The 24,403-nt window shown below is 38.1% G+C and overlaps 1 protein-coding gene across 3 annotated transcripts in view; it reads right to left on the bottom strand.

Annotated features, from left to right (window-relative positions):
• The window catches only part of ARHGAP26 (Rho GTPase activating protein 26), a 405,537-nt gene that overhangs the window by 252,262 nt on the left and 128,872 nt on the right, over positions 1-24,403 (bottom strand). For all 3 annotated transcript variants that reach the window (XR_011919418.1, XM_072400904.1, XM_072400903.1), the window contains one exon: positions 18,025-18,103. Coding sequence is in view for 2 of the 3 variants with exons in the window: in XM_072400904.1 (XP_072257005.1) it covers positions 18,025-18,103 (79 nt within the window). In the remaining variant the exon portion in view is untranslated. The remainder of the gene's footprint in view (positions 1-18,024; positions 18,104-24,403) is intronic.

The following is a 24,403-nucleotide window of genomic DNA, read 5'->3' as shown; positions in this document are numbered from 1 at the left end:
AATCTGGTATTCTACAGTGAGAAACATTCAGACTTTAAAAGCTTCAGTTAGAACGGTAAATGTTAACATTCCTGACAAAATAAATATGGAAAAAATGAAGAGAAATATGTACATCTATATATTTCACTACAAAATATGTGAAATAGTACGCAGTATTTAAAATTCGATTTTTTTTATTCTGGTGAACAAAAGAGCTAATCCAGTAAAACAGAAAAAGAGAAATTGACCACAAAATTGGGACCAATCTGAATTCATCTTTTTTTTTCTCCTTAAAATGAAAAGTTGAAATGTGAAAATTAGCTTTAGTAAACAACTTTAATTTTATTTTCAAGTTTTAATGCCTTAGACCCATAGTTAGCATCAATGAACAATAATTAAAATAAAACTAAAGGATATGTTAGCTGGGAATAAAGGTCTATTTTGGAATGCTAAACAGCTGCGATAAAAATATTGGCAGACCGAATCTTGCCATTGGTTAATCCCTCAACGCATGCAAGTCTGTGTCTGTGTGTACCCCTCATTTTCGCTCCTGTTTTTGAGGTTTTGAATGTAAAACTACTCAAGAACAAATATAATTATTTTAAAATGCAAGCTCTGACACTGCTGGCCCGTAAACTGAGGGATATGCAGCTCCACTCCTCTCCTGAGGCGGTTAGAGATGAGAGCGGGAAGGTGCGGTACGACCCCTCCCACATCGCCTCCTGTTTTGAGATCTATTATTCACAAATATACCAAACGGTTCACTGTGCCCAAGCTCCTCTAGGTGGATCACTGAGGCCAAAAATAGACTCGTACCTGGCACAGGTGGTCCTCCCTAGGATTGAGTCGGATCACCTGGAGCAACTTAATAACCCCATTACGGAAGAGGAACTCGCAAAAACTATTGCCCAATTGCCTTCCTCTAAAGCTCCTGGCCCGGACGGTTTGCCCTACCTTTACTACAAAACGTTCCTACCAGAGCTCTCCCCACATCTCCTGAATCTTTTTAATGATTTTTTGAAAGGCAAGCCGATCCCCTCCTCTATGCTGGCTTCTCATATAACAGTGATACCGAAACCGGGCAAGGACCCATTGGACTGCTCGAGCTATAGACCAAAAGCTCTTCTAAACTCTGACTTAAAAATTTTTACAAAAATTTTGGCCTCTAGGTTGTCCAGGTTCCTTACCTCTCTCATCCATGGGGATCAAACGGGCTTTATTCCATACAGACATGCGGGCGACAATACCAGACGAGTTGTCAACATTATTGATATTATTAATAAACGGAGGACCCCGTCCCTGATACTTAGTCTGGATGCCGAAAAGGCCTTTGACCGCCTCCGTTGGCCCTTTATGCTAGCCACCCTGAATAAAATGGGCTTTACAGGTCCCTTTGTTAAGGCGATTGAATCTTTATATACGGCCCCGTCGGCCTCAGTCAAACTGCCCCATGCTTCCTCAGCAATGTTTTCTATTAAGAATGGGAGGAGGCAGGGGTGCCCATTGTCACCCCTACTCTTCGCCTTGTGTATAGAGCCCTTGGCAGCCTGCATCCGCTCCAACCCCAGTATACATGGGGTGCCTGTGAAAGGGAAAACGTACAAGCCGGTTACCTCTCTCCCTAATTTATGGAGAAAACTACAAGAATACGGTGCAGTCTCAGGATTAAAAATAATTTCTCTAAAACGGAGGCATTACCTCTCCACATCCCCTCATTGGAACTGCAGGCCCTGTGGGACTCTTTTTCCTTTACCTGGCAGGAGCGCTCCCTCCGCTACCTGGGGACCCACATTACTTCCACATACTCCCAGTTGTACTCCCACAATTTCCCCCCGTTATTCAGAGAGATGAACAACTTTTTAGGTAAATGGAAAGGTCACCCTTTGTAGCTGCTGGGTAGGATAGCCTCAGTAAAGATGATGCTCCTCCCCAAAATATTGTATTTATTTGAGACACTACCAGTTAGAGTTCTGTCTCAAGTATTGAAAAGAATCCAAACTGACTTTATGCGCTTTATTTGGGCTTATAAAAGGCATAGAGTAGCTAAACGCATTGTTTGTACTCCTAGGGAGGGGGGAGGTTTGGGAGCCCCGGATATTCACAAATATTACCTGGCGGCCCATCTGAGGCACCTCCAGCAGTGGACATCCCCTCATCCTCCTAGTGTTTGTGTAGAGCTGGAGGAGGAATGGATAGCCCCTATACACCCCAATGCCATGCTGTGGAGCTCCTCCTCACTACTAGCCGAGTCAGACTTAACGGCACCCATGATATTTACGAGGAACATGTGGAGGACCTGCAAAGATAAATTTGGCCTGGCATCCTCAGCCTCGAGGTTAACCTCTATAATCCTTAACCCACAAATTCCAGATAGTCTGTCTGGTTCAATGTCTTGCCCTTGGAAGGACAGAGGTCTATACCAAATCAGACATATCTTGCACCCAATCGAGCGGAGGTTGCTCTCCTTTTCCGAGCTAGGTGACAGAGTGGAACTGCCCCGCACCTCTTTCTACGCCTACTTTCAAATAAGACATTATATTTTGTCACTCCAACCCACAGCCACCTTCCAGGCCCCTACTGCCTTTGAAAGATTATGCATGGAAGGCCCCCATACCAAAGGAACGATTTCTGCTATTTACCGTCTCCTTCACACTTCCACACAGGGGAACTCAAATAAGTTCAGCTATATACTCAAATGGGAGGTGGTTCTGGGTCGGTCCTTATCCCCAGAAGAATGGCTTGACATCTGGGAAGCAGCACACAAAAGTTCTATCTGTACTTTGTATAAAGAAAACCTGTATAAAATGTTGCTCAGGTGGTACCACACGCCGCCGGTTCTTCACCGATTGTTTCCTAATGTGGACCCCATGTGCTGGAGATGTGGAAACCATAGAGGCACGATAGAACACATATTTTGGTTCTGCCCCCTTATCCAGATGTATTGGTCACGGGTTAACGACCTATTATCGGCTGTGGTCCAGCAACCCGTCCCATTAGACCCTCTCTCCCACCTCCTAGGTCAACCCTCCCCAACACTGCCGAATGTGTCTCGCAAACTAGCAACTCATGTTCTAGTTGCAGCGCGAACACTGATCCCCTCCAGATGGAAGGCGACTACGCCTCCTTCCATGGAAGATCTTAATGCGCGGATCCAAGAGATTCGCCTAATGGAGTACCTTACGGGGCTCCTTAGAAACACAGTGGATAAATTTGAAATGGTCTGGGAGGCTTGGGATCGTTATTATGCTAATTTGCCTGGCTGATCCACTTGACGCTTTTCTTGTTTGCTAATGTCACAATACCTTTTTTTTTTTTGTTCCTACCACCTCCACATCCTAAGATGTTTATGTTATGTGCTATGTCTGGGAAACGGTTATTGTAATTTTGAAACTCAGATGTGTTTTGTTCTGGTTTAAGATTGTTATTTCCCTTTTGTGTATCCCTTTTTCCCTTCTGTACCCTGTTATAAAAACTTTTCAATAAAAATACAATTTCAAAAAAAAAAATGCAAGCCCTGGACCTACTATTTTTATGCACTTAAATACTTAAAGTAAATTTTCAGCAAAACAGCTGTAAAAAGTCTCCACCAAGCTCCCCATTTTGCACTAAATCACTACTATCTGCTGGCTCCAAGTTCTAAATAAATCATTTTCATTTACACTATTCAATATTTATATTTTAATAACCAAAAATAATAATCACAGCACAAATTCTAATAACACTGATGTAATTGTTCATTTTGTTGCATTATTTATAACATTTTATACCATTCAACACTGGTATTCACCAAACTTTTTTTAACCTTCATGGCTTGTGCATGTATTAGCAGCCTGGCAACAGCTTGCTGCACAAGATTGCATTTGAAGCAATGGGAACAATAACCAAGCAATCAAAAGAACAATAGCTGATTTTCAGGTGAACAGTAAATCACTTGGGTAATTAATTCACTCAGTGAGGGAGTGTTCTTGAGCAGCCACTTTTAGCAGTCTCATCATTGGCTTGCTGATGCCAGTCAGAGTTTTTTTTTATACACACAATTAGATATGTATCTTTTAACAATATTTAAAGTGAATAACATAAAAACAAACTAAAAAAAAAAAACAGAGTGAATAAATTCTCAATTATTGTTATCAAGAGGGTTTAGTTCTCCCTATTACTGCAAAACAAGCATTAACCAAACCTCTGTCAGAAAGCAGGTCGTTCACTGAAAGATGGCCTGCTTAAGTATCTAATAAGCATTGGAATCAATTTGATAACAAAACACTAAGCTGCTAGCCAAGCTAGTTTTCCAAAGCTTAAAAAAAACAAATAAAACTTCTGCCCTAATTAGATTTAAGCCCACGTTTCATAAGGGGGGCAGGAAACCCACTGCACATCAAAAGCAGTTGTCTGGGATTCTTGCCAGCCATCTGGCTATTTCTCTCGATTTGTTATATAATAAAGTCTCTTACAAACCAAAAAAAACAGTTGATTAAATATATAGCAAAAAAGTTCTACATTTTCATCAAATAGAAGATTTAGGAATACACATTTCACAGAGGGGGGAAAAAAAAATCAACCCAGCAATCCAAACCAGAAACGGAGACTGGCCAATCATTTACAGTATATAAGGTCAACCAGGCTGGAAAATATGATTTTTTTGTACAGTGGGAACCACATTTAATATTTTACAGATCGGTGTTCCAGTTTCAGCAGATGGCAAGTGAGCATGCCTGCACAAATGAAGGAAATGGAGAGTTTGATGACCACTAAAAATATAATAGGCAACAGCCACGTGTAACCTAATTTTGGAAAATGTGCAGCTCTCATGCCTAAAAATATTATAATATAATCACAGTAACCTCTTGCAACTCTGTCTACACCTTTCCTAAATTAAATCCGGGCACCTTCATAGAAACAAAAATTACGTTAAAGTGAAATGGAGGTGGTAAACAGACAGAAAAGGCGTTTTAGGGAACTATTTCTTCTGTGATAAAGATGCTTTGTTTGCAGTACTTTGTTTTGCAGAAAACCACAAAAGCAACTAAGGCTTGTAACTGTAAAATCTGCCATCTATATTTTAGTCATAAACGGCGGCAAAGAAGCAATGCATTGTTTGGTAAGATCCACAGACATTAACCACCTTGCAGTTAAGCCCGACCTTCGCTCGGGCAAAAAAAAACTGCAAGGATGGTTAAGCCCGAGATTTTGTACATTGTTCGGACATATTTCTGTAAGTTACAGGTCTACAATTTAAAAAAAAATTTCATGAAAAACAGTGGATCACTTTTGGTACAGAAATCTAGACCTCAGTGTAACGCTCAGGAGGTTAAAATCAGAAGATTATGTGTATTTACAGTAAGGGAAAGAAGTATTTGATGCCCTACTGATTTTGTATGTTTGCCCTCTGACAAAGAAATGACCAGTCTATATTTGTAATGGTAGGTTTATTGTAGGTGTGAGAGACAGAGATACAACAAAAGAACCCTCAAAAACCCATTGCTCAAATGTCAGAGCTTGATGTGCACCATATGGGATTTAGGCATACTTTCAATGTTGAGGAAGTCAAATTTTTGGCGTTGGATAAAATTTAAGTAGATTCTAAAGGTGGTGATACAGATAAGCTGTTAATACAAAAAGAAAGTAAATGGAATTATAACTTGAAAGCCTCCTACTATCCTGGATTAAATTAAATTATACATTTTAAATAATTTTTTTAGCAATGATCTAGATCTATTAAAGAAAGAAATCAGAGGTTAAGAAAATGTTTCTATGTTAACAAACCAATATATAAAGCAAACTACTGTATGTGTACTGTACTGTACTGTGCTTGTATGTGGAAGAGTTTGCTGTTAACAGACAACATGTGGTCAAAGGAGCTCTCCATGCAGGTGAAACAAGCCATCTTTAAGCTCCAAAAACAGAAACAAAACATCCGAAAATTGCTATAATATTAGGAGTGGCAAAATCTACAGTTTGGTACATCATGAAAAAGAAACAAAGCACTGGTAAACTCAGCATCGCAAAAGACCTGGACGTCCACATAAGACAACAGTGGTGGATGATCGCAGAATCATTTCCATGGTGAAGAGAAACCCCTTCACAACAGCCAACCAAGTGTACAACACTCTCCAGGAGGTAGGCATATTGATATCCAAGTCTACCATAAAGAGAAGATTGCATGAAAGCAAATACAGAGGGTGCACTGCAAGGTGCAAGCCACTCATAAGCTTTAAGAATAGAAAGGCTAGATTGGACATTGCTAAAAAAAAAACATATAAAAAAGCCAGCACAGTTCTGGAAAAACATTCTTTGGACAGATGAAACCAAGATCAACCTTTGCCAGAATAATAGCAAGAAAAAAAATATGGAGAAGACGTGGAACAGCTCATGATCCAAAGCATACCACACCATCTGTAAAACATGGCAGTGTGATGGCTTGGGCATGCATGACTGCCAGTGGCACTGGGACACTAGTGTTTATCCATGATGTGACACAGGACAGTGTTATTTAGGAATATATTTATCTGCATAAATATGGAAATATATCCCCATATCAATGCATATAGATATTCAATTAAAGAAGGTTCATGCGCAAATAATAGCTAGTCACTCAAACAGTTTAATTAAGAAAACAAGGTAAGACAAAGTGCACAGCAATATTGTCAGATATTTAAACACATAGGAACTTCAATCAATGTTACATATATATATCACATGGACATAGTAATTAGTAGTAACCCCTGTAATAATCTAGTAACTACTTAGTACACAATACATCAAATCAATATAACAATAACAACATACATATACTGAACAATATACAAAAGCAATTCAGGAATGTGTTATAGCTACCTGCTAAGAGGTTAATGTATACTTCAGGAGCCTACTTCCTTCTGAAGAGGACTCCATAACAGCTTACCTAGGGAGACCCTCAGGAGACAAAGAGGACCATCCCACCAGAGAGAAGAGCAGGAGCAAGAGAGCAGGATTCTCTCAGTTCCCCTTTTTACATAGTTAATTCCAATTAGGTAACATTGGGACTCCTTGATTGGTTAGTGGGTGTGTTCGGTATGCTGACCAACAGTTGGCACACACCCCACTAGATTGGGATTGGTTAATGTAATTTGATGGACCTCCCAACTAAATTTGATATAAAAATCTCCAGCTGGAATCTATGTTTAGGGGTCTATAAATGTCCAGCTGGGTCATCACCCCAATAAGCAAAGAAGTGGAATATTCTTGAATGGCCAAGTCAGTCACTTGATCTGAACCCAATTGAGCATGCATTTCACTTGTTGAAGACTAAACTTCGGACAGAAAGGCCCACAAACAGCAACTGAAAGCCGCTGCAGTAAAGGCCTGGCTGAGCATTAAAAAGGAGGAAATCCAGCATCTGGTGATGTCCGTGAGTTTCAGACTACAGGCTGTCATTGCCAGCAAAGGGTTTTCAACCAGGTATTACAAATGAACATTTTATTTTCAGCTTTTTAATTTGTCCAATTACTTTGGAGCACTTGTGATTGTGTTAAAACAAGGCTTTAGTTCCTCACATTTTTATGCAATCTTTTTGTTGAACCGACTGAATTAAAGCTGAAAGTCTGCAGTTTAACTGCATCTGAGTTGTTTCATTTAAAATAAATTGTGGTAATGTACAGAACCAAAATTAGAAAAAAGTTGTCTCTGTCCAAATATTTATGGACCTAACTGTATTTTAGTTTGCAAAAAAGGGCATAATATATCACTATAATTTAGCAAATTGACTACTGATTATGATTGCCTGGAGAGTGCAATGATGATTTTGCTCCTTCTATTCTAAGTTTTGCAGCAGATATATATGGTGCATGGTATTTAGACATATTTTTTGATCTGTGGAATGGTTATAACAATCATAATCAATTAATTTTCTTTTGATAGGTGCTCTATTTTGTTCTAAATAAGAAAACAATACTACTAACGGTGATATTTTATCTTTTTGATTATATACACTGTGGTGCACTAAAGAGACTACCTACAACACTATGGGGTCACATCACTCTTAACTGCACAAGAAAGTCTATGTTATGGATTTTAACCTCGCTAGTGGTACATTTCTTTCTGGTTTTATATGTCTAAAAGTGGTACATTGTTTTTCATAAAAATCTTTTTTACAGTATTTATTATATAGTGTAATATAATAGTATGAGTATAATAAGGTTTGAAACAAAAAATCATATAAAAATTGAATTAAATAAATAATTATAATAAAAATATATATATATATATATATATATATATATATATACACACACACACACACTCTTTCATTTTTTTTTAAATTAAAAAAATAAAATTATATTTATATTATACTGTAAAATAAATGTTCTTGAAAACAATGTATCACTTTTACAAATTTAAATCCAATGTACTGCATTCAATACAGTTATTTTGTATTGAAGGCAATAAAAAATGGATTTTGAATTTCCCGCTCAATCCGCCGGCAAAGTACACACGCACCAACGTCACCGGGAACTCCCCTGGTGACTCATCGTGTGCAGAAGACGCCGGAGGAAGAAGAAAGAACACAGGGATCACAGCAATGGACAACGAGGGACACCAGCGGATCAGGTAAGCACTGTATTTACTATCTTTTCCATAGGTTTACCTACCCCGAGTGGGACTCGGGGTTACCGCTTTCAGCAACTTTTTTCTACCTGGAGGCACAATCGGGCTTACCGCCAGGGAGGTTAAACAAATATTCTTGCTTTCCAACATCAAAGCTTGAATGACCTAATACCAACCCAATCATTAACCACTATCTGAACAAGTAGGTGCTATTTTGTGATTTCAGGTAACTCTTGTTTGAATACTCATATAAAAGAATGTTATATGTATCTCCTTGCTGTTTTATTCATTTGGATATTCTTTTTGCTTTGAAATATAGATACATAGATGTGGTTCTAATAACGTTCTGTCCTTCTGATGAAGCCTATTGGTGAAACACGTTAAGGACTGTAAAAGTTATTGTGCATCATTACAAATCATGTGATTACTGAATTGTCATTTTTTTGCATTTTGCAACCATTTATTGTTTTGTAATATGTTTTTATAATATTGTAGAATAAATTGCAACAAATTGTTTTTTTAACATATATTGTGTTGTTAGTGTTGATATTTGGCATTTAAAACCCTAGCAAATTTTCCCTGTTGGGGAAAAAAACCCTTATGTATTTGTGAGTATTAGGGTGTGGTGCAATGTAAACAATTCTCCAAGAGTATTTATTTAAAACTTCTTTTGGAGGAATCAGTTAGGATACACCATTCAGATGGAACATGCTCTTGTGACAAACTGTTAAAGAGTGCATTTATATCATGACAGTAGCACAGTGAGCCATCACTAGTGAAGTATGTTGTCAAGTTATGATTTAGTTTTTTGTAGTGAGTTACAGTTACACTCTTTACAAGCAAGTTCTTCTGTTTAAGCCTTGAAGCAGTTAATTCTGCTTTGTCTTTGGAGAGATTGAGATAATGAAAGAGAGAATTCAGCTCTGCTTGTTTAAAGGTCTGTGGTTCTGAATCTTCATCGGCCAAGTACTCAAGATCAGATGATTCGGAGTTGTAACTGGCTGCAACTCCAGCGCATTACTCATCAACTTCTACAGAAGCAAGTCCGTGGCGGTACCGGAACTGGCAATGAATCATCATGGGGAACAGACCTAATTGCAGAATCGAGGCTGGGATATACAATTTTGTGCTGAGTTTTACATGAGAATCCACCCTTGTTGACACAGCAAAAACAGCAGACAATTAGATGGTCTCAACGTTCTCTCCACACCATCGGGATTGCAAATGGCATTGCTGCTTTACACCAATTTAGAGGAGCCCAATCTGGAACCCATTATTTATCCTGGTCACCAAGTGGACAGCCGAAATATAATTTGTACATATTTTTAAATTCTGTGGTAATTTGGGGATGTTGTGCTTTCGTCGTGAATGAACCACAGACATAACAGAAACTGTCTGGATCATTAGGCAATTTCTAGGCATAATGACAAATTAAATCAATCGCAGTTAGTGCAGTCTCTAACCTTAAAACAAGAAAACAGTCGTTAAAAGTTGTATAATGTGAAGGCTATTTATAGCGAATTTCACGTAATTGTATTCTTTAATATTACAGCCGAACTACAAACTACTGCAGAGCAGCCATCTGAGCAATCTTATCAGTAGATCTTTCCTAGGTTGCCAAGGTGACCTTTATAAATCACTCTTACCTAGGTAGCTGCTATTCAGTCCTGAATGACAAGACAATATATATAGTTGAAGTGCAGGAATTACAGACCAACATGATGAAGGGTGGTGGTCACATGATCTAATAGATTAGCCAGCAGATAAAGAAAGAAACTAGATGAAAAGGGGAATAAGTAAAAATCAGAATGAACCTTTCTTTCTTTTTATGTCTGAACTGAGAACCAGAACAAAGATATAGAAATTAAGATGAGATGGTTCTTTCCAACTCCTTTATATGAAAGAGTGATGTATGCTCCAAAAAAGTAACTGCATTACAGAATTCTTGTGCCAGTTTTATATTTTTGGGCTAACCTTAAAAAAATTATTAGAGTTACCTTTAAAAACTAAATTGTGTCAATTAACAGTATAAATTCACAACTTTTTCCTTCCAGTTAAACTTGGTCTCGTCTACTTTTGTCCACCCTAAAAAAACCTATGTGGTTATTACTTAGAGCAAGATGAATACATTAGATCAGGCGCTATACCATTACATTTACATTTCAATCTTCCTGCTGTGCTTAAAAGACTACAGAGCTCCAAGAAAAGATTTCAATTTGTTGTGGTACATAGGCCTGCACCCACCCTATGTACCATCATATGCTCAGTTTAAATTTGCTATGTGAAAGGGGTACTTTCATTTTCATTTTTAACTTTCTGGGAGATAATAAAGCTTTTTTTATTTTTTATTATTTTATTATTAAATTTTATTTTACTTGAACAGCAGAATTAGTATAATAAATAAAGAAAACATTACATGTTCCACAAAACCTAAATTACTTAATGTAAAGGAATTCTCCACTAACAAAAGCACACTAGGTGCAAGTAATGAAAAAGTCAAGGATTTGTTTTTGAATCTGTGAACATGTAGACATACTGTATGTGTAAACTAACCAAGTACCAAATAAAGGAGACCGTTTTTTTGCAAGTGTTTACCAGGTTCAAAACACACAAGTTGCAGCCCTCCTTCTGTTATGCTCACAAATCAATCAAAAAAGTCGTATCAGGAGACACATTCCTAACTTTAGTTTTGAAATGTTTTGAGGGGAGGAAGATGCTCGATTTTCAACTACATTCCCTAGGTGAAGAATATGTACCTGACAACCACTTGAGGTCTAAATATCAAACTTCTAAAAGATATTCATTTGTAGTATAGACAGTGAACATTTTTGAATTTGGATGTATTTATTATGTGAAGAAAAATTACAATCTACATTTCTCATTTTCTCAGACTTTAGATTTAGTCAGCAGGGATTTTTCCAAAATTGAAATTGTCGTAAACTGGGACCAAAGTTCTATACTGTCTATATAAACACCATAACCTTCTTCACCATATGAATGATTGAAATCAGTTCCTGGATATATTTGTTTGCACCTAATGGAAAATACAAATAAACAAACCAGCAAAACTAACAAATCGATTTGAAATGACCCTATTCAAATCTTTGGCAATGTTAGAAATGTAGTGGATACACAGGTTCCCTGGTAGATATCTAGACCTGAATCAGGGCATAAGGGTGCTCTTGGACAGTATTTGGTGCTATACATACAACCTGAAAAGGTTACATTTAATCTGCTAGATTTACATGTTCAGATCAAATGTGTTTCTCCTCTGTTAGCACTTTTCTTTTTATTAGTTTCCATTAATACAAACAAATAAAGCATTTTACAGAAAAATCTGAACTGAAACGGTTTTGTAGACACACACAGCTAAACCTTTAAAGCAGTTCAGATTTAGAAATGTGACCATAGTAATCTCTATAGCAACATGAGGGCTTGGAAGTATCACACTGCACTTTCCAAACCTATTTGATTTACCTTTCAACAGATGGAGTATGCTTGGCGAACCGTGTCTGAAATTTATTTTATGTTGTGTAAACTTGACATTAATCCAGAGGACATGCCATATTACCCAGGTGCCCCTTTCCGTCAACGTGGCAAAATAATCTATCCTAAATCCTGTAGCCTACTGCACTCTGATGCACAGGGACTGAGTAACACTGTCAGCTCATGTGGCTTTTTGATTTATCATGCGCCATGGGCTTGGATTTTAGAATGTAACATTTTCATAAACACCAGGCATCAATTGACAGACAAAGAAAACTGCTTTTCCAAGTAGGTGGACCTTCCAGCTACTCTGGAAAATAATAGTAGCAGAGCCCATTAGGATCACACGGGGCACTGAAACGATAACAAAAACTGAATTTTTCTTTTTTATGGCCCTTGAATACAAATCTTTTCATGTTTAGTAGTGTGGCCTGCCACCTAGCAGACATTAGTGCCGAGAGGAAAGTAACAATTTATCCCAAATAAGATTGCTTGAAAAAAATAATATAAAATTCTATGTGAACCCTTTTTTATCTGGCATCACACAAATGCATTAGTCTATCAACAATGTTACAACAATAGACATACAAAATACAAACCTACAAAATTATACATAAAATAAATGTAGTTTTCTATTTCCTTTCCATTTACTAATAACAGTGTTTCTCAACCAGGTTTCTGTGGAAACCTAGGCTTCCTCCAGAGGTTGGTAGAGGTTCCTTGAGCAATTCAGTTTAACATATACCAATGATCCAAAGATGGCAAATCATCCCAAAAGCCAGCATTCTTCCAACTGACTAACAATATAATATGTTGTGGGCATATACAGTTAGGTCCATAAAAATGTAAAAATCTGTAATCTAATTTTGGATCTGTACATTACCACAATTCATTTTATATGAAACAACTGAGATGCAGTTGAACTTAAGTTTCAGCTTTAATTCAGTTGGTTAAACAAAAAGATTGCATGAAAATGTGAGGAACTAAAGCCTTTTTTTTTTACACAATCACTTCATTTTAGGGACTCAAAAGTAATTGGACAAATTAAAAAGCTGAAAATAAAATGTTCATTTCTAATACTTGGTTGAAAACCCTTTGCTGGCAATGACAGCCCGTAGTCCGGAACTCGTGGATATCACCAGATGCTGGGTTTCCTCCTTTTTAATGCTCTGCCAGGCCTTTACTGCAGTGGCTTTCAGTTGCTGCTTGTTTGTGGGCCTTTCTGTCCGAAGTTTATTCTTCAACAAGTGAAATGCATGCTCAATTGGGTTCAGATCAGATGACTGGCTTGGCCATTAAAGAATATTCTACTTGCTTTAATAAACGCCTGGGTTGCTTTGTCTGTATATTTTAGGTCATTGTCCACCTGTATTATGAAATACCTCCCAATCAATTTGACTGCATTTAGCTGGATTTGAGCAGACAGTATGTCTTTGAACACCTTAGAATTATTTTGGATGTTTCAGTGTCCCAGTGCCACTGGCAGCCATGCATGTCCAAGCCATCACACCGCCTCCGCCATGTTTTACAGATGATGTGGTATGCTATGAATCATGAGCTGTTCCACTTTGCAGTGCACTCTCTGTATTTACTTTCATGCAGTCTTCTCTTTATGGTAGACTTGGTAATCGATACGCCTACTTCCTGGAGAGTGTTATTCACTTGGTTGGCTGTTGTAAAGTGGTTTCTCTCCACCATGGAAATGATTCTGCGATTATCCACCACTGTTGTCTTCTGTGGACGTCCAGGTCTTTAGGCATTGCTGAGTTCACCAGTGCTTTGTTTCTTTCTTATTATGCACTAAACTGTAGATTTTGCCACTCCTAATATTGTAGCAATTTCTCGGATGGTTTTTTTTTCTGTTTTTGCAGCTTAAGGATGGCTTGTTTCACCTGTATGGAGAGCTCCTTTGACTGCATGTTGTCACAGCAAAATCTTCCACATACAAGCAACCCCCCCCCAACTCAACTCCAGGCCTTTTTTCTGCCTAATTGATAATGACATAACAAAGGAATTGCCAACACCAGCCCATGAAATATCCTTTGAGTCAATTGTTCAATTACTTTTAAGCCCCTGAAATTAAGTGATTATGTAAAAAAATTTTATGCAATTTTTTTGTTCAACCGACTGAATTAAAGCTAAAAGTCAGCAGTTCAACTGCATCTCACTGGTTTCATTTAAAATTAATTGTGGTAATGTACAGATCCAAAATTAGAAAAAAGTTGTCTGTCCAAATATTTATGGACCTAACTCTAGTAATTATAGTAAGGGTTCCGTGCAAACTTGAAAGGTATTTCAGGAGGTTTGCTTATAGTAAAAAGGTAAGAAAAAACTGCTTTAGAATCTACTGGAAAATAATAATTTTAGTTTGAAGTTAGCATACCTTTAATTCTATGTTCTATACAGATCTATTTGGATGTAGAAGCACAGCACTGGTTTATACCATACATCTCTAAATGTGTATTACAAATAAATTTTAACTTACAGTTTTGGGCTTTTAACATTTTACAAAAACTATTAGGTCTAAAACTCCTGCATATAAAGCAAACCAACTATGACCTAAGTATGGGGGTACTATTGCTGATCTATTTGCCCCTGTAAATGACTATTACACTGCACAACAACAATTTTGCTACTGGGAATAACATGTGATTTACATGATATCGAGTGTGCTGATTCCAAATCTGAACTCAGAGTTTGCCAATCACGTACAGATTTAGGTACTAAGCGTTCTATAGCTGTTCAAATGGTCAGTAACTGGGTAATGTATTTTTACATGGGCACATTATAACAGTTGCAGCTACCACTATGCCTGCTGCCGCCTCAGCGGAATCACGTCCCCTGGTGGCATGCATGTTCCAGCAGGGAATGTCTGGGCAAGTCATGTCAGAAATAGGTATATAAGGCAAGATGGACCAAGGGCTTGTCTCTTCAGTGAAGCCATCTTATTGGATAGTACAGCTAGGCCATAGTAAATCTGTTTTGAGCTAAAGATCAGTGTGTGCAGCTATGTTAATAAACTAGACATTTTTTGTTACATTTGTGGCAAATATACCCCGTGTGATCAACGCAAGAACCTAACCAAGAGGGTGAGATTTTGCTTAGAAGTATTACTTTAGATGTGAAATTGGAAATCAGGATAAAAGCTGAGCACCTCATATCTGCTGTTAGGTGTGTTACGTTGGCCTAACACAATGGTTGAATGGGAAAAGGAATAAAATGCCTTTTGCTGTGCCTATGGTTTGGCGTGAGCCAAAAGACCATCACTTGGACTGCTACTTCTGTATGAGTAAAATTGCTGGGTTTTGAAAGAAGAAAGAAGTCAAAAATCATCTATCCTGATTGTGAATCTGCTTTGAAGCCAGTGCCACATGATGCAGAGAATCAAGTGCCAGTCCCTCCCACATCTGTTGTTACTGACAGTGACATGTCGGATGAGGAACAGGAGGATGATGTCGATGTTAATGAATGTTATGAACCCCAATTTGAAGAGGGTAAGCCACATTTTATAAGCCAATCATATTTAGATGATATTGTAAGGGACCTGTCTTTGTCAAAATAGAAGTGTGAACTATTAGCCTCCAGATTAAAGGAGTGGAATTTGCTACAAAAAGGAACGACAACTTTATACTTTTGTGATCGTCACACAAAGTTTGCAGGTTATTACAAGTTAGAAAACAACTTGTTCTGTACTGACGTGAGTGATCTAATGATGGAGTTAGGTTGCGATCACATACCAGAGCAGTGGAGATTGTTCATAGACTCAAGCAAAGCAAATTTGAAAGCTGTATTGCTGCATAAAAGTAACGAAAAACCTTCTGTTCCTCTTGCTCATGCTGAGGGAATGAAAAAAACATACAAATCCATGGAGGTCATTTTGAAATTGATTAACTATTTAGAACACAAGTGGAACAGAACGTTTGTGGTGACCTGAAGGTGGTGGCACTCCTTCTTAGCCTGTAAATGGGATATACACAATATATGTGGTTTCTGTGCCTGTGGAAGAGTCGTGATGACAGCAACCATTACAAAGTGACAGCATGGCCACCCAGACCACACTATTGGCCAGTACAACGTGAAGCATAAATCACTCATTGATCCACAGAAAGTTTACCTTCCACCACTTCATAATAAACTTGGATTAATGAAAAACATTGTTATTGCAATGGATCGTGATGTTATGGGTTTTCAGTATCTGAAGGACAAGTTTGGAAAAGTTATAACAGATATTAAACTAAAAACAGGCATTTTTATTGGTCACCAAATCTGGTGCGTTATGCCACATTTAGAGACAAACTCAACCCACTTAATCTTGCTGCTTGGGATTCATTTGTGCTAGTTGCACAAAACTTTCTGGGAAACCAGCGAGCTGAAAACCATGCCGAACTCGTGAACAACATGCAAACAGCATACCATTCGGCTTGGCTGCCAAATGTCACTTAAAATGTATTTCTTACATTCCCATCTGGACTTATTCCCACAAAATTTGGGTGATGTGAGTGATGAACAAGGGGAGAGGTTCCACCAGGACATTTCAGTAATTGAAACAAGATATCAAGGCTGGTTCAACCCCAACATGATGGGCGACTACTGCTGGTTCCTGCAACGGGAGAGAGCGGAGAGCCACAAACGCAAAAGCAAGTGCCTGAAACACTTCTGAAGTGTACATGTGTGTTGAACAAGGACTTTCTGCCAAGGTCACCTACTTTTTGCTCCACATTTCCAGATGTGTTAGATACATTCTTCCCCACTGCATGCTGTTGTTTCATTTGCAGGTCCTTATGTCACTTCTTTGTTGAGTAGTGATATAAGCATCTGTGGGAAGAACTTCATATCATAGAGGAGGACCAGGCATCTGACAGTTTCAGAAGCGTCAGGTGAGAAGATTCTTTCGGCAGTAGTATGCATTCCGTAGAATAAATATAATCAATGCAGGTAGCAGGATAGAATAATAACCATTTTCTTTCACAGTTTTTTTTAAATACATTTTTTAATATAGTGACACACTAAAATATTGTGTTGCTGGTTTAAAAAATCTGAGAGACACATAGGGATCCATTTATAAAGCAGTGAATCTGAAATTTTCAAACATTCTGTGGTGGAGAATCAACTACTGCAAATAAAAAAAAACATTGACATGGAAGAAAATGTTAAAAATGGACACCCTAAAGATTGGCAGCGTTGAAAAACATTCATAATTCCTTATTTATTTGCTTGTTACGCAACAGTAACTGAAAATAGAAGAAGCATCAAGAGAGCCAGATAACCAGTCTCCGGAAAATTGTAGTTGCATGGCTATTATATGCATGACAACAAAAACAAACAAAAGAAAACAAGCAAAATCAAAATACCTGACCTTAATATTTGTTTTGTATCAACAACATAAGGTGTTGCTACAAGAGGCTCGGCATAACTTCCAGACAACTGGCATTTTAGAAACAGACAGTAATGTTGTTCACATGACTTTTTCCTATCAGTCATGACATAATTCTCCAAGTCTCCTCCTGAATGCTCCCCGGTATAAATGATGTGACAAACTTAGATAACCTGCAATACTAAATGCTTTGCGCATAACTTGAGGTTATTTAGAACTATAAACTGTGCAGGTCAAAAATGACCACACACCCACCCTATATACACACAGACACTTCCCCAGCTACACAATAGTGAAACATTACTTCCTTCCATTAGGAGTAGCTTTCTACAATTGGCTTAATTTAGGACAGTGCAAAAAGAATCATATGTTGATATCAAAAAATGTATTTTATTACAAAATGACAAAAATACAGATGCTTTAAAACAAAAACTTTCCTATTTAAACAGGCCTGTAAATGATGAGAGGTTGCTAACATACAACAAAGATGACTGAGAACTGCATATTGGTTTGGAGTCCCAGCTTGCGAAGCCAAGTTTGCTGAACCAGACTACCGCTGTTTATTATTTTGTCTAAATATATTTACACAGAAAGCTACTTACGGGTTCCCGACCATCCATAGCTTCCATCCATAGCCTTCTGTCATCCTCTGAAAGAGCCTGCATAGTTATTACAGTTGGCCTAAACAAATTAACAATAAAGTTACTTCTCCAATTATTTGCCATACACAACTAATCTTAGTGGCAGATAAATATCTAGCAACGTTTAGCCGTGTAGTACCAATTTATATCACCATTATTTATTCTTGCACTAACATACCATAAGCAAACAATGTTTATTAATAATAAGTTATAAGAATAGCAATGACTTTGTTCCGCTCCGGACTATAAGACGCACCAGGTTTTCCGCACAAGGGAAAACAAGAAAAAAAAAATTGATTTGATTTCCCCTGAGATCCAGCGTGCGGCACTTGTGCCCACCCACGAAGGCGGCGCCGATCGGCATTCATCAAATCAATCGGCGCCGCCTTCGTGGGCGGGCACAAGTGCCGCACGCTGGGACACAGGGGAACACAGAGGAGGAACACAGACACTGGCTGCTGTCAGCCTCTGTCTGTTTTCCTCCTGTGTTCCCCTGAGATCCAGCGTGCGGCACTTGTGCCCACCCACGAAGGCGGCGCCGATCGGCATTCATCAAATCAATCGGCGGCGCCTTCGTGGGCGGGCACAAGTGCCGCACGCTGGAACACAGAGGAACACAGAGGAGGAACACAGACACTGGCTGCTGTCAGCCTCTGTCTGTTTTCCTCCTGTGTTCCCCTGAGATCCAGCGTGCGGCACTTGTGCCCACCCACGAAGGCGGCGCCGATCGGCATTCATCAAATCAATCGGCGCCGCCTTCGTGGGCGGGCACAAGTGCCGCACGCTGGATCACAGAACAGGCAGAGATCGGCGCAGCCGGGGACCGGCGGGGACACAGGTAAGTAAAAAAATATGCCCCTGTACCTCTGCATTCGGACCATAAGACGCACCCTGATTTTCCCCCCACTTTAGGAGGAAAAAAAGTGCGTCTTATGGTCCGAAAAATACGGTACCTATCTAGTTTAGGTGCATTTTTCTATAAACTTTAACTCCATTGAGGACAGACTTGGTATTTCCAAAATAGGTATTTCCAAAATGAGAAGAAAAGAAGGCTATTGTTAACAAATGTAATATATTACAAAAGGAATAATCCACAACTTTTGTCATTGCTTTTCTTACATACTTCAAATTATATTTCATTTGCTGTATTTCAAAAATACATAAGAGTTTGCATCACAGTTACCCAGCCATTATCTATAGGGAAACGAGTGCAGGTTCTGTCAAGTGATTCAGATGCCTCTGCTGGAGTTTGAAAAATAAAAAGGAACATCCCCCTGTCTGCAAACCCAATAATTTTCTTTGTAACAGTGTCTAGATATCTGTCACATGTAAATAGTCTAAGGTTTTGAGAACCGGGATACAGTAAATTATTAAACTGAAGTTTACACGTGCCCTTAATATGATGGTCAGCAACTTTCAGCTTTCCCTGAGCCTAGGTTGTCCTGGAACCAATACAGGCTGTGACTGCCCAGCAAAAGAAAAAGCAGCAGGGATGCTTTTAGGGATTACAGAATGATGATACTAGGTTAGATTTAGGTACTTACTATGCTTGCTTTTAAAAACACATTTGCTAATATAATCGTAATTACAAATCTTATTAAAAATCCTATTAAATTGAGTTCACCTTTATTAAGAATTTATATAACACCCGTACAAAAATACACTAAAGTTTTCATAACTGAAAAATATAAGTGGGCTCTATTGTAAAGTATAGCTGGAAAAAAATCAATTACTAGGGTCCAGAAACTGGCAAGGCTTATCTTTGTAGAGGCAGCAAAGATCTATAACTAATGCAGAAAGCCTTCAAAGCCTTCAACTGGCAAGGCTGTATCTTTGTGGAGGAAGCAATGATCTATACCTAATGCAAAAAGCCTTCAATTACTTTGGTATATAGCTAAATGTGTAGCCCTGTGTAGAATGACATTAATTTATGGGTGTATGACTATCCAATTTGCAGGCTCATCTTTTCTCTATTTTGTCACCTTCTAATCTCAGCTTTTGAACTGACTGTTGTATGATCATAAATAAGTATCTGGTAAGCGCACCTTAGAGATGAATGCATCAGGTTAGAGATAAGAAATGAAGACAGAATTGCGCACAATGTTCCACATCTCTTACATCTTTAGCAGACAATAGCACTTACCAGAAAGACATCAGAAAATATAACTTCTTTTGTAACAGACTGCTATCCATCAGGTATCCAGCAAATTGCTGGGTAGGTACCAACTGAAAAGGGACACTACATTTATACAGAAATCAATGTGTTTCTGATGTAGTCTTACACTTAAAAATATTACCCATTTTGTATGTCACTGTCTGTTGCAGAATTACCAACAAATATTAAAACAGACCCCTCAATCTCTTGATACTTTACCTTGAATTAAAACAATGATTTCATTATATTAGACTGTAACTGATAGAACTGCACCATGGGAATCACTCAGAACTTTAATTTAGTCACTTGAATTTTTCTGAAGAAATATGTTGTATTCCCTTTGTGTATTACACACTAGGCAGATACTAAAAGACACAGTTTTGAGCAGCAAAACATTTATAAAAATAATGTAGTATATTTTTAATGCAGCTAGTAGAAATACCTGAATTTGGCTTGATACACCTTTTTGTAATCACTTCTACAGAAGCAGAAAAGGAAAGGAACCACTTTAGGCCAATTAAGTTGACCATCATTAAAAAGTGTTGGCAAAGAACACTCTGGTAGGAAGGGAACAGAAAAATTAGTCTTTTGCTGCCCTTTTACTGTCTAAGCACACACTGTGGAAAAGGATGTGGCCTGGCTGTGTTGCTAAACATCCACAGAGAAAGTCCAGATCCAAAACATTTTGACAGGTAAGAATTATCACATATTAAGAAATATACATGAACACACAGCCCTGTGCCTGTTTGTTTTGAATCCAGCTTTAAGTTTTTTTTTGTATAGGCAACTGGACCAACTGGTCTTCCCTTGGAACAAGGGTAGCAGATAAGTTTGACATAAAGCCCCTGCTATGTCTGCACATTTTGCTGAGTAAAGCAGCACCAGATCAAGGTTTTATGATGGAGGTCATGGAACTGTCCGGGAACTTACTCTCTAAACAACCCATCAGGACATACATGCATAGCATAGGAAGAATCTCACAAACTGATGGCCCTCCAGGTGTGTGCCAGGCTGTTCCTATTTAAGGAAAGCTGGAACATAGATATATGATTCTACAGTATCTTATGTTAATCTCTGCAAATATGCAGAATGAGGTAACGTCAGAATGTCTGAATTTATCTAGGTACTGAAAAAAAAATTTTTCTAACAGATGTAAAAAACATTTTTTTGGCCAGATAGCTATCTATTTGCCAGATAGCTGAATGTCCTGTTCAGTTGATCCCCAGCATTTTTAGAATCTTGCCACTAAATATGGCTGTTCTAATCATGTTAAAAAATCACTACAGCCTTCCACAAACAGAGTCTCTTTACACATGATGTATGCCAATACATTGATGCTTTAATGACCTCTGAGAAAACAACAGGTTACATAGTAGGTTAGGTTGAAAAAAGACATAAATCCATCAAGTTCAACCACTAGGGAAATAAACATATCCCAGATATAAAACCCTATAAGACATAGTTGGTCCAGAGGAAGGCAAAAAAAAAACCTAGTACAATTTGCTTCAACAGGGGAAACAAATTCCATCCTGATTCCATGAGGTAATCAGATATTCCCTGGATCCACAGTTTCCTATCTTTACTTTAAATCCCTAATACCCCGCTATTATCTGTGCTTCTAGAAAAGCATCCAGCTTTTTCCTAAATAATATAGTTTTTCCTAAATCTATAGTAGTTGCTGAAACTACTTCCTGAGGGAGCAGATTACACATTTTCATAGACCTTACAGTGAACAATCCCTTCCATATCCGGTGTTTAAACTTCCTTTCCTTCAGACACAAAAAGTGCCCTCTTGTTCTTTGTAATGATCTCAAAGTGACCATTTACATATTTATATAGGGTGATCATATCCCCCCTTAAACGACTTTTCTCAAGGGAGAATAGATTCAGTTCGGCTAATCTCTCCTCAAAGCTGAGCTCCTCCATTCCGTTTATTAGTTTAGTTGCCCTTCTCTGCACTCTCCAATTCCACAATGTCCCTTTTATGAACTGGTGCCCAAAACTGGACTGCATATTCCAGATGTGGTCTGACCTATGCATTGTACAAAGGCAGGATTATGTCTCCATCTCTGCAGTCTATTCGTCTTTTATTACAAGAAAGTACATTACTAGCTTTAGATATTGCAGCTTGGCATTGCATGCTGTTATTACGTGATCAACCAGAATCCCCAGATCCTTGTCCATTTCTGACTCCCCCAAATGTATTCCCCCTAGACATTATGACGCATGCATGTTGTTAGCCCCCAAGTGCATAACTTTATATTTCTCTGTATTAAATGTCATTTGCCACTTGGCTGCCCAATCAAATAGTACACACAGGTCTGCTTGTAGATTATAGACATCCTGTATGGATCTAATTCCATTACATAGTTTGGTATCATCTGCAAACACAGAAATGGTACTTTAATCCCAAACTCTAAATCATTTATAAAGATGTTAAACAGTAAAGGTCCCAACACTGAAACCTGGGGTACACCACTAAAAAGCTTAGACCATTCAGAGTATAAATCATTAATTAGAACTTTCTGAATGCGGTATTTAGACCAGTTCTCTATCCATTTACAGATTGACTTTTCTAAACCTATTGACCCTACCTTGCATAATAACCATCGGTGGGGTACGGTGTCAAATGCTTTGGCAAAGTCCAAGTACACTATATCCAAGAACATTATTCCACTGTCTACCTGTTTAATTACTTCCTCATAAAAAGGGAGTAAATTTGTTTGACAACTTTGGTCTTTCTTGAAGCCATGCTGACTATCACTTATAATATTATTTTCTAACAGAAACTCCTCTATGTGGTTCTTTATCAAACTCTCTGGGACCTTTCTAACTATAGACGTTAAACTAACTGGTCTGTAGTTACCTGGTAATGACTTTGCTTCCTTTTTGAAGATAGGAACCACATTGGCCTTACGCCAATCCATCGCTACCATGCCAGTGACTAAAGAGTCTCTAAAAATTAGATATAATGGCTTTGAAATAACTGAGCTCAGCTCTTTGAGGACACGTGGATGTAATCCATGGGGTCCTGGTGCTTTGTCAACCTTAATTTTGCCCAACTGTTTCTCAAGCATATCAATTTTGAGCCATTGTGACTTTTTCAAGGCAGTGACATTGCTAATATTAATTTGGACTTGAGCTCTGCCATTTTCTTTTGTGTACACAGAGCTAAAAAAAAAAAAAAGTGTTTAGTAAATCTTCCTTTTCTTTATCCCCAGTTACCAACCCAGAGATATCATTTAAGGGTCCTACATGCTCAGATCTGATCTTTTTGATATTAATATATTTAAAACATTTTTGGGGGTTTTCCTTACTTTCCTTTGCAATCTTTCATTTTGAAGTTTTGCACATTTGATCTCCTTTTTACATCTTTTGTTATATTCTTTATAGTTTTCAAATGATGAAGGTGATCCTTCATTTTTATATTTTTGGAATGCCCTTTTCTTGTTCTTTATGGCTTTTTTTAACATAAGCTGTGAACCACATAAGTTTTAATTTTAACCCCTTAAACTTATTACCCAGACCTGTGTAGAACAGACTTAAAACATTCCCATTTCTGTTCTGTGTTCTTTGAAGACAATATTGTCTCCCAGTCCAAGTCACAGAAAGCTGCCCTTAATGCAAAATTTGCTCTCTCAAAATGAAATGTTTTTATCTTTCTTGTTTTTGCTTCCTGTTTACTACTTACAATAAATGTAATCATATTATGGTCACTGCTACCCAGATTCCCTTTTATATGCACATTTGTTATAAGCTCTGCATTGTTAGAAAGAACTAGGTTCAGCAGAGTTATCATTTCTAGTTGGGGCATAAAGTTATCTTGTATTGAATTGACAAATGTCCTCCCTTTTGCAGTTCCTGTATTGCCATTACTCCAGTCAATGTCAGGGTAGTAGAAACCCCCCATAATTAAAACACTTCCACTTTTTGCTGCTTTTTCTATCTGTGCTACCGTGTTTCCCCGAAAATAAGACCTACCCCGAAAGTAAGACCTAGCACTATTTTGTAAACCTGCCCTAATATAAGACCTACCCCGAAAATAAGACCTAGGAGAAAAAGAAAATAAAAGCATACATACCGGTAAATTAAAAAAGTACTCACCGAGACAGCTCTAGATATCTGATCCTGCGTGTGTGTCCTTTATGCTGGCTGCAGCGTGTGTGTCTTTGATGCTGGCTGCAG

This window comes from Pyxicephalus adspersus, chromosome 2 (genome assembly GCF_032062135.1).
Source record: "Pyxicephalus adspersus chromosome 2, UCB_Pads_2.0, whole genome shotgun sequence".
In the NCBI taxonomy this organism is placed as follows: Eukaryota; Metazoa; Chordata; class Amphibia; order Anura; family Pyxicephalidae; genus Pyxicephalus; species Pyxicephalus adspersus.
The sequence above is the reverse complement of the archived record's forward strand: the minus strand, read 5'-3'. Positions and strand labels throughout refer to the sequence as shown.